Source organism: Electrona antarctica, assembly GCF_951216825.1.
Source record: "Electrona antarctica genome assembly, chromosome: 19".
Classification (NCBI taxonomy): Eukaryota; Metazoa; Chordata; class Actinopteri; order Myctophiformes; family Myctophidae; genus Electrona; species Electrona antarctica.
In genome coordinates, this window is record NC_136800.1 from 969,817 (window position 1) to 982,316 (window position 12,500).

Consider the following 12,500-nt stretch of genomic DNA (forward strand, 5'->3'; position numbering starts at 1 on the left):
ATTTTTAATTAATTAATGAAAAAATAAAAAACGTGAGCGGACTCGGCCCCCAGCCTGGTTCCCTAGTCAAAATATGGCCCTTGAGGAAAATTAATTGGGGAACCCTGTCCTACATTGTGTCACGAAGTGTCAAGAATATTACAAACTCATTCTCGTCTATAACTGAAGTCATCTAAACTCCGACAATGTAATGAATGACCAATTTCGGGCTTACGGCATTATACTTGTTCTCCCATAATCTTTTGTCTCGCAATATAAAAGCCCTATAATGCGGAAACAGCCTCAGAATCAATAACGTAATTAGCCATAAAGCATTATGTATCGCGGCGATACATTATATGCCTGACATCACTTGGCCGGCATCTTACAAGGAATTACCATATAAATGAACCTCGGTCATTTATTAAGCAAAGAGTCATGGTGGGAACTTGGCGTGCCATGGCGGGGAAAAACAGCAACAACAACAACACACATTACAAAAAAAGGGAATCGTCATCAGGGGTCGAACATTCAAGTTTTACAAATTACTTTTGGCCGCTGCCAGAGCAAAAACATCTGCTGTGACACGTCTCTCGCCGTGGAACAGGCGGCGGGACTCTGGGCAGTCAGAGGCAGGCGAGGAAACCCCCATGCAACACTCTTTGTATTTAACTGGACTGCAAGTAACTCAATACACCTCGCCTTGTAAGGACTCACTCAGACGAAACGCAGCTAGGGCGGGCGGGCGGGGTTGCGGGTAAAGTAGAAAGAGAGATGTGAACTCTATCAAGTGAGGTAGTACTGTATGCAAACAATTGCAGCATTAATATAATCCACGCCGGTCGTGTGTTTGTTGTGTATACTGTATGTGTCGATGCAACAAGCATGTTCCGTGCACGTGTAAATGTCTGGTGTGTGTGTGTGTGTGTGTGTATGCGTGTGTGTGTGTGCGTGTGTGCGTCCTTGTGTGCGTGTGTGTGCGTGTGAGGAAGGCACAGTGAACACTAAGTGAATGTCTTTCACGCCACATTCTCAGAGCGAGGTCAGTGCAACTGTGGGAGAGGAGAGAGACGGAACAACAAGACCAACAAAGAGAGAGAGAGAGAGAGAGAGAGAGAGAGAGAGAGAGAGAGAGAGAGAGAGAGAGACCCAGAGACATAGGGATAGAGAAAAGGCCTCGTGCGCCGCTGCCATACAACACACAGAGCTTTTGCTCTCCATAGCAACAAACATGGTAACTCAAATCTATTTCAGTGCAGGAGTAGAGCGTAGCACTTTAAACGCATGCACTGGACAAAAAAAGAAATAGGCAAAACAGCGATAAATAATTAAAAGACCTTCCCGTTGATGCTCTCTTCTTCTTCTTCTTCTTCTTCTCCTTGGTCACGGCAGAAAATAAACTGCTGCTTATATGGTTACTATACTGTATACGTGTATATGTGTGTATCTCGCTACAATTAGCAACCTTATCAGAGAGATCTGCCACCACACCTTCCCTTACTATACACGCACAGGATGCAGGCTCGGGTTCTGCCCCATTAGGTGGATATGTCCGTTGTTTGTTCAGCGCACTGTGTTTACTTTAAGGTGTTGGCTGACCTTGTGGACGGAACGGAAAGCTAAGGCAGTGGAAACATGGACGTCTGTCTAATGAGAGAGAGAGAGAAAAAACAAAACAAAGGGGGGAGCCCCCGGTAGCAACCGTGTGGAGATGACCGATAGAGAAAGGTTTAAATCAACGTAATGTTCCTGCTGGCGGTGGTGCGCGCTTGCTAATCGTAACACTGCCAGCGCTGTTCCGCCACCGACGTCAATAGTTCTGAGCTCTTGCAAGCTACAATTACCTCAGCGTCATTTCAGAGCCAACACAAATACCCGATTGAAAGTTCAAGGTCTTCTTTTTTATTTTTTATTTTAATTTTTTAAGAGAGTGGGCAGTTCACTTATTCATAACATTTCCAATTAGCAAACTAGATAGTCCAATGAGACTTTTTTTTTGCATGTCTGCACACAAGACCATGCACAAATCTCATCTCACTAAATCTCCACAATGCTGATGATGAGACAGAAAGTTGGTGGTGACTCAAGCAGCGCGCTGTAGTGATATATCGTGTGTTGACCTTTCCTCCATGCCATATAGGGTGATTATGAGTGTGTTGGAGCATGCTTTGGCAGGAGGCGTACAAAAGGCTTTACCGTAATAGCCTCTACTACCGCCTTGTAGCCATCCATTCTGCTATGACAGGCACAGCCCTCATCTTCTCTAAGAGGTGGTACATCACCTGTCGCTCACATGAAAGATCACGACGCTCAACCACATCCTTAACCCATTTAGGCCTGACACCAGATTCTAAAAAGTCACGACAGTTTTCTGACAAACCAATTAACCTTTTCCATGTCAAGGACCGCCCAGAATACAGAATTATATGTAATTGTTTGCCCCCCCCCCCCCCCCCCCCCCAGAAGCAAAGATTTGAGCTAAAAATGAACGCTCTGACAGAATATATTCAAACATTTGGGCCACATTTTCACGATATTTAAAAAATAGCAGACCTACAAGCTCGTAGCGCGGCACTCCGTGCCACGCTATGAGCTTGTAGATCTGCTATTTTTCAATAGCTAAAGCATAACATAATGCTTAAAACACCAAAAAGGGGTTCCCGCCCAAAATGAGTTAAACATCTGGAGCGTGACGAATAAACAATGCGAATATTTCACACATCGGACAATTTGGTGATGCCGCCTTATTCATACTGCACTGTAACAGGATGATGCTTTTATTTGTGGTGAATACAATTCATTATGTCCATTTATATTGCCTTGTTATATTCGTGTTCTGTGTGGATGTACTCGTGACGTTAGACCTGGCATGAGCCCGATTAAAGGTATATTCAGTGATTTCACTTAATTCAAATATCACTTATTTTTTCTTATTCTTTGGATAATCCTCCCTACTATAAAGTGTGCTGACCATATAAGGAGTTCCTCCCTGTCCCCAGTGAGCCCCTGAGGTTCGGTTTGGGCTTTGGGTCGCAAAGCCTTCATCCAATCAGGATGAGAGGGGCCTTCCTCCAATCATGATCGAGTGGGGCGGGCATTGGTGCGCATGCTGTTGGTCTGTTGTACTTCCCCCACTGTAGAGCGTGTGCATGTGCACATCTTGTTACCGGGTGGACCTTTTTTTCCCCCAAATCACCCAAATCACTGAATGCTCCTTTAAAGAAAAAAGGCTTCTAAAACAGCTTTCTTAAAAAAACGTATGTATGAAAAAGGAGTGGACCACATATAGAACCCTGAGACACCCCGGTCCAACTCAATTAAAGGTCCCTGCACACTGCTGCGTTTTTCGGATTTTTAGCCGCGTTTTTCCGTCGGTTTTCCGAAAAACGCGTCCAGTGTGCCAACCACCTTAAAGGACCACTTCACCACTTTTCAACATCTCTTCATTTAATTGGTCCTCATTAATGTTCATGATAAAACACCACCATTCTTTTCTGCTAGGTCTGTGTCTCATATAGGAGGGCTGTGGGCAGTTCAGACATCCGTCCACCAGTGACATCATCGTTAGGCAGACTTTTTTTTTTAAACAAGATTTGTTTTAAAATATATTTAGATTTGTATTATCGTGAGAACGATGGCTTCCATTTTTGCATTGCAACTTTTCAGGAAAAGAAAGCCTGTAGTTTCTATTGGCTTGAAATCCCCATCGATGATGTCACTGGTGGACGGGTTTCTGAACTGCACACAGTCCTCCTATGAGACACAGACTGAGTAGAAAGAAATTGCGGTATTTTATCATGATCATTAGTGAGGACCAATTATAGGAAGAGAAGTTGAAAAGTGGTGAAGTGGTCCTTTAAGCCTGCTTTGTCTACTGTCACAGTATCAGTGTTTCCAGACCTGAGCAGAGAGGCGCGGCCAAAGGAAGCTGTCTGCCGGGGGCGTCTCTTCCGGGTTTATAGACAGCTGGTGGATGGAAAAGAAGCTCCACCCACGCGGCTGAATGCCGCGTGGGTGGAGCTTCTTTTCGGCCAGATTCCCGGAAACGCTTGCCCCCCGCGGCAGTCAGCCGCCCCATCCACCAGCTGTCTAAAAACCCGGAAAAGACGCCGGCAGACAGCAGAAAACGGCCGCGCCTGTCTGGTATACGGTCTGGCATAACAGCTTATGTGGCTCTCTGTGTTGCCATACTGTGGCTATGTGTGGCCGTCGGCTCTCCTCCCAGCTTCCAGCCTTCGCACACCTGTCTGTGGTCACCTCATCGCACTCAATTGACGCCATAAACTCATCAGCCCTGACAGTATTTAAACCCATCCGGTCTTCCCGGGCCTTCACTCATCGCCAGATCATTGCACAGCCTTCCTCGGCACTAGTAGGCCTACTGTCTGCAGGGGCGGCCTTAAGGATCGGGAGGCCCCGTTCATGATGTCAGTCATCATTTTAATAATTATTGGTGTGTCAGTGTGTATTGTCGGACTTCAACAAAGCATGAACAGCATGCAGCACAGCCAAGTATTAGAATACACAAAAGCAGCTTGATTAAACAATGTTACTTTGTCTTGAAATTACTGTAAGGTATAACTGGGAGGCAGAATATGCTATACAATGATGCAATCGCAACTCTCAGAGTGCACACACTGGGAACAATTACAAACAAACAACACAGGTCAACGTGAGATGACAGTCATTATTATATTATTACAAGTGGTAAGTGGACGTACAGGATGAGGCCGAATAATTGACAAGGCTGATTGGAAGGCTGCCACTGACTGTCTGTAGCATGATTCTAGCCAGTTGTTTCTAGATCTAGTATATTCCTGGTATTTTCCTAGTGCTCCTGGTTATCTAGCTTGTTCTCCAGATGTTGCCTGCAACTTAACACCTTTCTCCTCTGCTTCAGAAGTCCTGTTCAACTGCCTGCTTATACCTGCCTGCCAGCTGCCCTGACTGCTCACCTCAGCCTCCCTCCATCATGTTTGTTTCCATGCCCCTTCCCCATTCTCCAATTCACATATTGTGAATAAATAACTTGAATTTGCTTCCTGTGTTTGGCTCTGCTTTTGGCTTCAACTTTCTGCAACATCTACTGTATAATTCGCAACATGACGAATAGTGAAGACTGAAATCAAGCATCGGAAAGGTTTGTGGAAAACTGGAAACTTTTGAAAGATTTTGGCCTATGACGACATGCCCAACAGGTTGAAAGTGGTTAAGTTAAGCCTTATCTAGAGCGTTGGCAGGGAGCGAGGGCCACTAGTAATGTCAGACAACACAGTGCATCCTAAATATTTGACGGGTTACGTTAAATAGTACCTTTCTCCAAAGTGATGTACACCGTGCATTACATTCACCCAGAGGATACCGTGCATTCAAGGCACCAACTTGCTCATTGGGAGCTTTATTTTTTAGGGGTTTCAGTATTTTTCTCAAGGACACTTCGACACGCAGCCACGAGGAAGAGCCAGGGATTGAAGTGGGAACCTTCCAATTCCAAAGGAGGATTCTCTATCTCCCTGAGCCATATGTCCACAATGCAAGTCAATAAAGCGCTCCACGTGAAAGGGACTATGGGCTAGATTAAAGATCGCTGTCTTCCTCGTGGAAGCTGGCTGAACCAAATCTAAGAGATACCAAATACCAATTTGAAACATTGTGATGGAATAATACAAATGAAAAGCAATTAAAAACGTGCATCTCACAGACTACACCAGAGGGATGTAAGATAGCACACATCTGTGTGGAGTGGAGGTACACACAACTCTTCATTTGAATAATTATACCAGGCCAGACAAGTGGATTGGCATCATCGATTCCAAATGATACAATTCCTTCACCTCCCAGAATTGAGGGACATTGGGGGACACGGTGGTGCATGGTGCATGCTTGCGCATACTTTCCACAGATTACAATCACCCACAGAGATTTTGAAAACATGACTAATGACAAAAAACCTCCCATATCTGCCGGGGCGCAGTACAACAATGTGCAAACACAGCAGCAAGATTCGTGAGCTGCTGTCATGACAGGACTCAGGAGAAGGATATCAAATGGAACACAACCACCCTAAAGACTACTCGTATTCCTGCACTCGAGCGATCTTGGTACATAGAAATTGATTTATTGGAGATTCTGACTTTCAATTATACAATTCATTTTGTTTTGATTGTATTGTTCCACTTTTTTTTTTTGCGTTGGCAATGTAAACGTATGTTTCCTCATGCCAATAAAGACCTTTGAAATGTAATTGAATTGCATGAAAAAATGTTAAAGGTGACCCAAAAATCAATCCTGTTTTTTTTATTTTGGTGGACATCAGTGTCCCTTGCAAGGGTTATCTGTCCCTATACGTGTAGATGAGAGGAATTAGAGCACTTTAACACAGGGTATCACAAAGGAAGCAACAAGCCACCTTTCAAAGCACAGCAGTGTTATTGAGGCTAGGACAACAATATCGTACTACCCTGCTGTCGATTCGGCAGGGCCTAGCTATTGGGTTTCGGGTGTGTGTGTGTGTGTGTGTGTGTGTGTGTGTGTGTGTGTGTGTGTGTGTGTGTGTGTGTGTGTGTGTGTGTGGGTGTGTGTGTGTGTGTGTGTGTGTGTGTGTGTGTGTGTGTGTGTGTGTGCGTGTGTGTGCGTGTGTGTGTGCGTGTGTGTGTTGTGGGATCCTGTAATTGTATACACTCTATCAGGCTCACACTGATAAGAGTGTTTTTGTTTAAGGGATTTCAAATGGCCGGATTGAGGCACAGGTGGCGGCGGGTGGGGCCGGTGGCTGGGCGGATTGGTTTGAGCTCATACGATGTAACCGGGATCCAACCCATAACCATGAATAGATAAGCATGTCCCCAGCAGTATCAGAATACATGCATGGCACTATACAACAGGGTCTCCGAAGAGTGGAAAAGGTTTTGATACTTAACCCCTACTGGGCGGGAACCCCTTTTGGTGTTTTAAGCATTTTGTTATGCTTTAGCTGTTGAAAAATAGCAGATCTACAAGCTCATACGGCCGCGCTATGAGCTACAAGCTCATAGCGCGGCCGTGCTATGAGCTTGTAGGTCTGCTATTTTTGAAAAATCGTGAAAATGTGCCGCAAATCTTTGAATGTATATTCTTTCACAGTGAACATTTTTAACTCAAATATGTGCTTCTGGGGGGGGTCCCTGGAACAACATATTTTCAGATGGGGGGGTCGGCAGCCAAATACAGATAAATCCGCGGGTCCTTGACATGAAAATGGTTGAGCACCACTGACATAGAAGCATACTGTAGGTTTTTCAGAAAAGTGTTTTTTTCTTAATCGACCTCAGTCCTAAATGGGTTAAGGCTCTGTGCAGGTCTAAGATTTCTGATTTGTACTGATTTGGTTTTTCATCACCAACCTGGAAATGTAGAATAATGTGTGTATATAGTTTATTTATGTAATGCCGTTTGTTCATGTTTGGACCCAAATGGGACACTCCAATCAAAGCCAGTGGCCGAATCGAGTTGGGTTCAGTTGTAGTGCTCACCACTGGTGTGATCAACCTTATTATTATTATTATTATTACAATTATTATTATTATTATTATTATTATTATTATTATTATTATTATTATTATTATTATTATTATTATTATTATTATTATTATTACAGACTAGAGCAGTGCCCGTGGAGCCTCTACAGCACTGGCCTACTTGGAACGATGCAAGTTGGAAATGCATGGCCCACCCAGATATTATGTCTGGGTCCCTTTTATGCCCAGATATGGAGTTCTTTGTCAGGCATGCCCAAATATGGAGTCTATGCAGACGTCAGAATGATGTCAGAACAGGCCAGCTCCATGGCAGGGGCCCTGGCCAGAGCCCGGGCAGAGGCCTTTTTGGGGCGGTTCAGGACAACCGTGGGTCCGACCGACTCGACACCGGGCACTGCACTCCCTGTGGTGGGGTGGAAATTGTGTCTTGAAGTCGGTGGGGCGAACGGTTCTCGAGTTACGTGGATTACAACAGCACACACACACAGACAGAGACTTGGTGCATTTATAGTTAGATTATTATTATTATTATTATTATTATTATTATTATTATTATTATTGCGACTGTAGGTCGCAGATTACAAAAAAAAAACGTCCGTCGCTCCGTCACTCACGCCTCCATATATGGTTGTCAGTCCGTCACACCTCGTCACATCACGCCTCGTGACACGCTCCATATATGGCCGTCTCCGTATATGAAGATCCTGATGATGTCGATGACAGTCGGTCTGACATCATCAAACACTCTACACCAAGACACGCTATATATATGGCTATATCATTATCATTTTTGTTTCCACCAGGCCGGAGAGTATATGTTTTGCATTCTGTCCGTGTGTGTGTGAGTGTGTCCGTGCACCGTTGACCCAGTCGATGCCAAATTTTGCACACACACTCCCTGGATGCCAACGATGAACCTCTGCCCCAAATTTTCCAGAACGGCCTGTTATAGCGCCACCAGGAGGCCGACTTTTGAAAAACAATTTTTTTTTATATTACTCCTCCAGATTCTGTCCAAAAATCCCGCAAATCGTTACACACTATCTCTATAGTCATGTGTTCAAGGCAGATCTTTCCGATATTTCATATTCCATCCTAATTGGCTAACATTGGCTTTCAAAGTTTGCAGGGTTGGCCCGATTTGAACAAAAAGCCTCACATCAAGAACGCAGCATGCAATTTGTGTGAAATCTTTCACAGACTTTCCTATATCCCACCCTTTTCACATTGGCCTGTTATAGCGCCACCAACAGGTGGATTTTTGCAAAACACTTTTTTTGGAACAAAATGCCTCAAATCATCGAATTTCCATCCAAGGCATAAGAAGAAATGGCACCCTTTTTCACATTGGCCTATTATAGCGCCACCAGGAGGCCACAACCTGACCTGGCCTGGTGGAGACCTGTGCCCCGAGGGACACTTTATCTAGTTATTATTTTAATGAGTGTTATGCCTTCATGCCTTTATTATTATTACTATTATAATTTAAGCTCTCTCATTAGCTGTCTTCTTGTCTTGTTCTAAGAGAAATGCATCAAGTCAAATTGCTTGTAACTACATAGCCTATACAGGCCATTCAAGTGATTCTGAACAGCAAGCATATTGACTGCAGTGTACAGATCTTGACCATGGCGAGGCTGTTATAAATCTACTCTGTATATTGTAAATTTGTATAGACCAGTGGTTTTCAACCAGTGGTCCGGGGACCACCAGTGTAGTGGTCCTTGAGGGGATTCCAGGTGGTCCCCATGCAGCTAAATGATGAAAAGTTGGTAACCAAATGGACCCTTCTAAGATCTTTAACTCTTGAGAGCGTAAGATGAAACCAAATGGACCCTTCTAAGATCTTTAACTCTTGAGAGCGTAAGATGAAACCAAATGGACCCTTCCGGGTCCATTTGGTTTCATCTTACGCTCTCAAGAAGAGAGTTAAGCATCTGCGTTACTTAATTTACAAGACGTCTACACAATTGTTATTTTGATCAATACATTTGCCTGTTCTCTAATGGTACAGCATGGAATTGTGGACAAAATAACAAAACATTCTTTAATTTATGGGTCTGAGGGGCTACATGTCATCAAATGGTGGTCGTCCGCGTGGCTCAAATGCCCAAACAATAATGGGCCTTGACGTGAAAAAGTTTGAAAACCATGCACTGTTGTATAGAGCACAAGACAACTTTATATACAGCACTGACATGCAGCAACACTATAAGCTATAGGCCTACTGACCGAATATGATGCGTGACTGACAGCCCATATAGTCCGTGTATTTATACTCATTACATTGCAGTAGACAAAGCACCCAAAGGGGACCTGGCGCGAGATACCGAGAGATAATGATGATACACAGAAGCGTTTTGTCATAACTCTGGCTCGGTGCCAAAACACGCAGATTGTTTGGCGGAGAGAGAGAGAGAGAGAGAGAGAGAGACGCTACCACTATAGCAAGAAGAAGAACAACAGCAACGACTTACTCATTCTGTGTTCTTCTACAGGGAACAGCGTTTGAATATTGTCATAACAACAAGATAGGCCTGGCAGCATTGCAACAAAAGGAACAGGTGTGTGTGTGTGTGTGTGTGTGTGTGTGTGTGTGTGTGTGTGTGTGTGTGTGTGTGTGTGTGTGTGTGTGTGTGTGTGTGTGTGCATGTGTGTGTGTGTGTGTGTGTGTGTGCGCGCGCGTGCGTGCGTGTTATGTGTTTCGCACATGCATGCGTGTGTTTTAGCAAAAGATGTGGAGACTAAAAGCTATAATATACAGTATATATTAGAATATAACTATATGAGAAAGAAAGAAAGAAAGAAAGAAAGAAAGAAAGAAAGAAAGAAAGAAAGACGCACATTCGTGCGTGCACGGAGGAACTAGGTGCGTGTCACACTTAGCTGCCAGCCAGTGGTTATTATAGAACCTGATGTGAATGTACGACGGTAGCCTATCCTTATACACACACACACGCACACACACCTGTGAATCAACGTGCGTGAAAGGCACGTCTGTCCATCCTATAATATATATCGATTGAATCCCCAACTCGCACATGCACGCAAAGCATATAACAAACCCGCACGCGCCTGCACTGTCTGTGTTCTATCAAAAAAAAGAAAATCATATGACAGGCGTGGTCAGTCATTGGATGGAAATGCTAAAGGACAATTTGTTGTCTTTTCTTATATATAATCCGAGGCCAACTATATAATAGCATATAGCTTCGATTTTCCTATACTAATGCATATAAAGCAATGAAATAAAGACATGATCCATACCTTATGGTAATCAATGCGTATCCTCTCCTCTCCTTTATGAGGGCTCTCCGGCCACAGGTGATAGCTCGAGCCGTAGTTTGGGCTGTTTCTGCTGCTGTTGCTGCCGCTGCTGCTGCTGCCGCCGCTGCCAGTAGTCACAGACGAGTTGTTCCCGGCGTTATTATATGCAGCAGGCTGCGTTACCGAGCGATCTGCACGGGAGGAGGAGTAGTCTCGGTTGTTGTTGTTGTGTTGCTGCTGCTGCTGGTAGTAGTGGTCGCTTTGTCCGGCCGTGGTGGTGGTGGTGGTGGTGGTGTTGGTGGTGGTGATCTTCCTCGCCCCCCCAGACTTATTGCGGTCTTGTTGTTCACAGTGCTGTGGGCGCTGCTGCAGGGGACATGGCCCCGGCGGTGGTGCGCCTTGTTGCTGCTGCTGCTGCTGCTGCGGTGGTTGCTGCCGCTGCTGCAGCTGCTGCTGCTGCTGCTGTTGGTGGTGATGCAGCAGTGGAGCTTGTTGGTGTTGTTGGTGGTGGTGGTTAGTCCTACATAGCTCTCCAGCTGAGCCGCTGCTGGCGCAGTAGTTGATAGGCAAGCTGCTCCCCACCAGTAGCTGCTGCTGCGCTCGTAATTGCGGGATGATCTGTTGCTGCTGCTGCTGCTGCGGCGGCTCCTGAGTCGTCTGAGACTCGAACGCTCTCCTAGTGTTAGCCTCGGTTGACTCACATGCATTTATAGTAGGGCGCCCGCCTTTCTGCGAGTTTATTGTTGCTCGGATTCCTTCTTCAGGGGAGGGGTCCCTGTTGTGTTGTTGGGGTCTTAAATGAGTCTGTTGCTGCTGCTGCAACAACTGGTCTCGGTTTTGCCCTCCCGCTCCTCCTCCTCCTCCTCCTCCTCCTCCCCCTCCTCCTCCCCTGCAACGTTCCACGATGCTCGCCTGTTGATGATGATTATTGGCACTCCTTTGGAAACGGTCTTCCCGTTTAGATTCCCTGGGAAGCGTCCGACGGGAGGTGGAGGAGGACGGCGGCGGCGGCAAAGGTGGCGGAAAAGAAGGGGAGGAGGAGGGCTGCGGTGGTGGGAGAGAAGAATCGAGGGGCTGGCGATGGTGATGAGAGAGGCTCGCCTGATCCTGCTCCGGAAAACTGCAGTGGCAGCTCGGGAAAACAGGCTCCTTGTTCTTCTGCTGCGAGGAGCCGGCGCTCGCCGCGGCGGCCCAGGGATTCTGCTGACACACCTGTGTCTGTGGCTGCCCGGCGGCGGGTTCGCCAGCCCGGTGTGAAGGTCGCTGCGGCGGCGGGGCGATGTCGTTGTAGCTCACCAGAGGTAGCGTAGTGGTGGTGTCGGCGACGCCGCCTGCACCGCTGCGATCCGCGGCTCCTCTCCGAGAGGGCTGGCTCAGACACGGCAGCTCCTGCAGGCTCTGGCGGTAACAAGCGGCGGTGGTGGTGGTGGTGCTGGTGGTGGTGCTCAAAGAAGAGCGGTCTCCTCTTTGGCGGTGGTGGTTAGAAGAAGAAGAGGGCGGAGGCGGTAGACTGAAAACGGGGGCGCCGTTGCCGGGGAGGAGGACGTCGGGTTGTTGGTCTCGGTTGTCGCCGGTTGTCTCTGCTGCTGCTGGCTGCTTTCCTCCTCCTCCGACGAGGGGGATCTGGTGGTGGTGCTGATGGACAGCTCCCGCGCATCGATGCCGCATCCCTTTAATAATAGGCGCGTCTTCTTGCTCTCGCTCCCTCCGTGGTGCCGTGCAGCCCGCCCGCTCATT

General features: G+C 46.4%; 1 protein-coding gene across 1 annotated transcript in view; it reads right to left on the bottom strand.

The window, feature by feature from the left end:
• The window catches only part of LOC306943765 (uncharacterized protein), a gene marked incomplete at both ends in the record, with an annotated part of 110,756 nt that extends 98,325 nt beyond the window's left edge, over positions 1-12,431 (bottom strand). The window contains one exon of the mRNA XM_079530295.1: positions 10,764-12,431. Within this exon, the coding sequence (XP_079386421.1) occupies positions 10,764-12,431 (1,668 nt within the window). The remainder of the gene's footprint in view (positions 1-10,763) is intronic.
• Between the last annotated feature and the right edge of the window lie 69 nt (positions 12,432-12,500).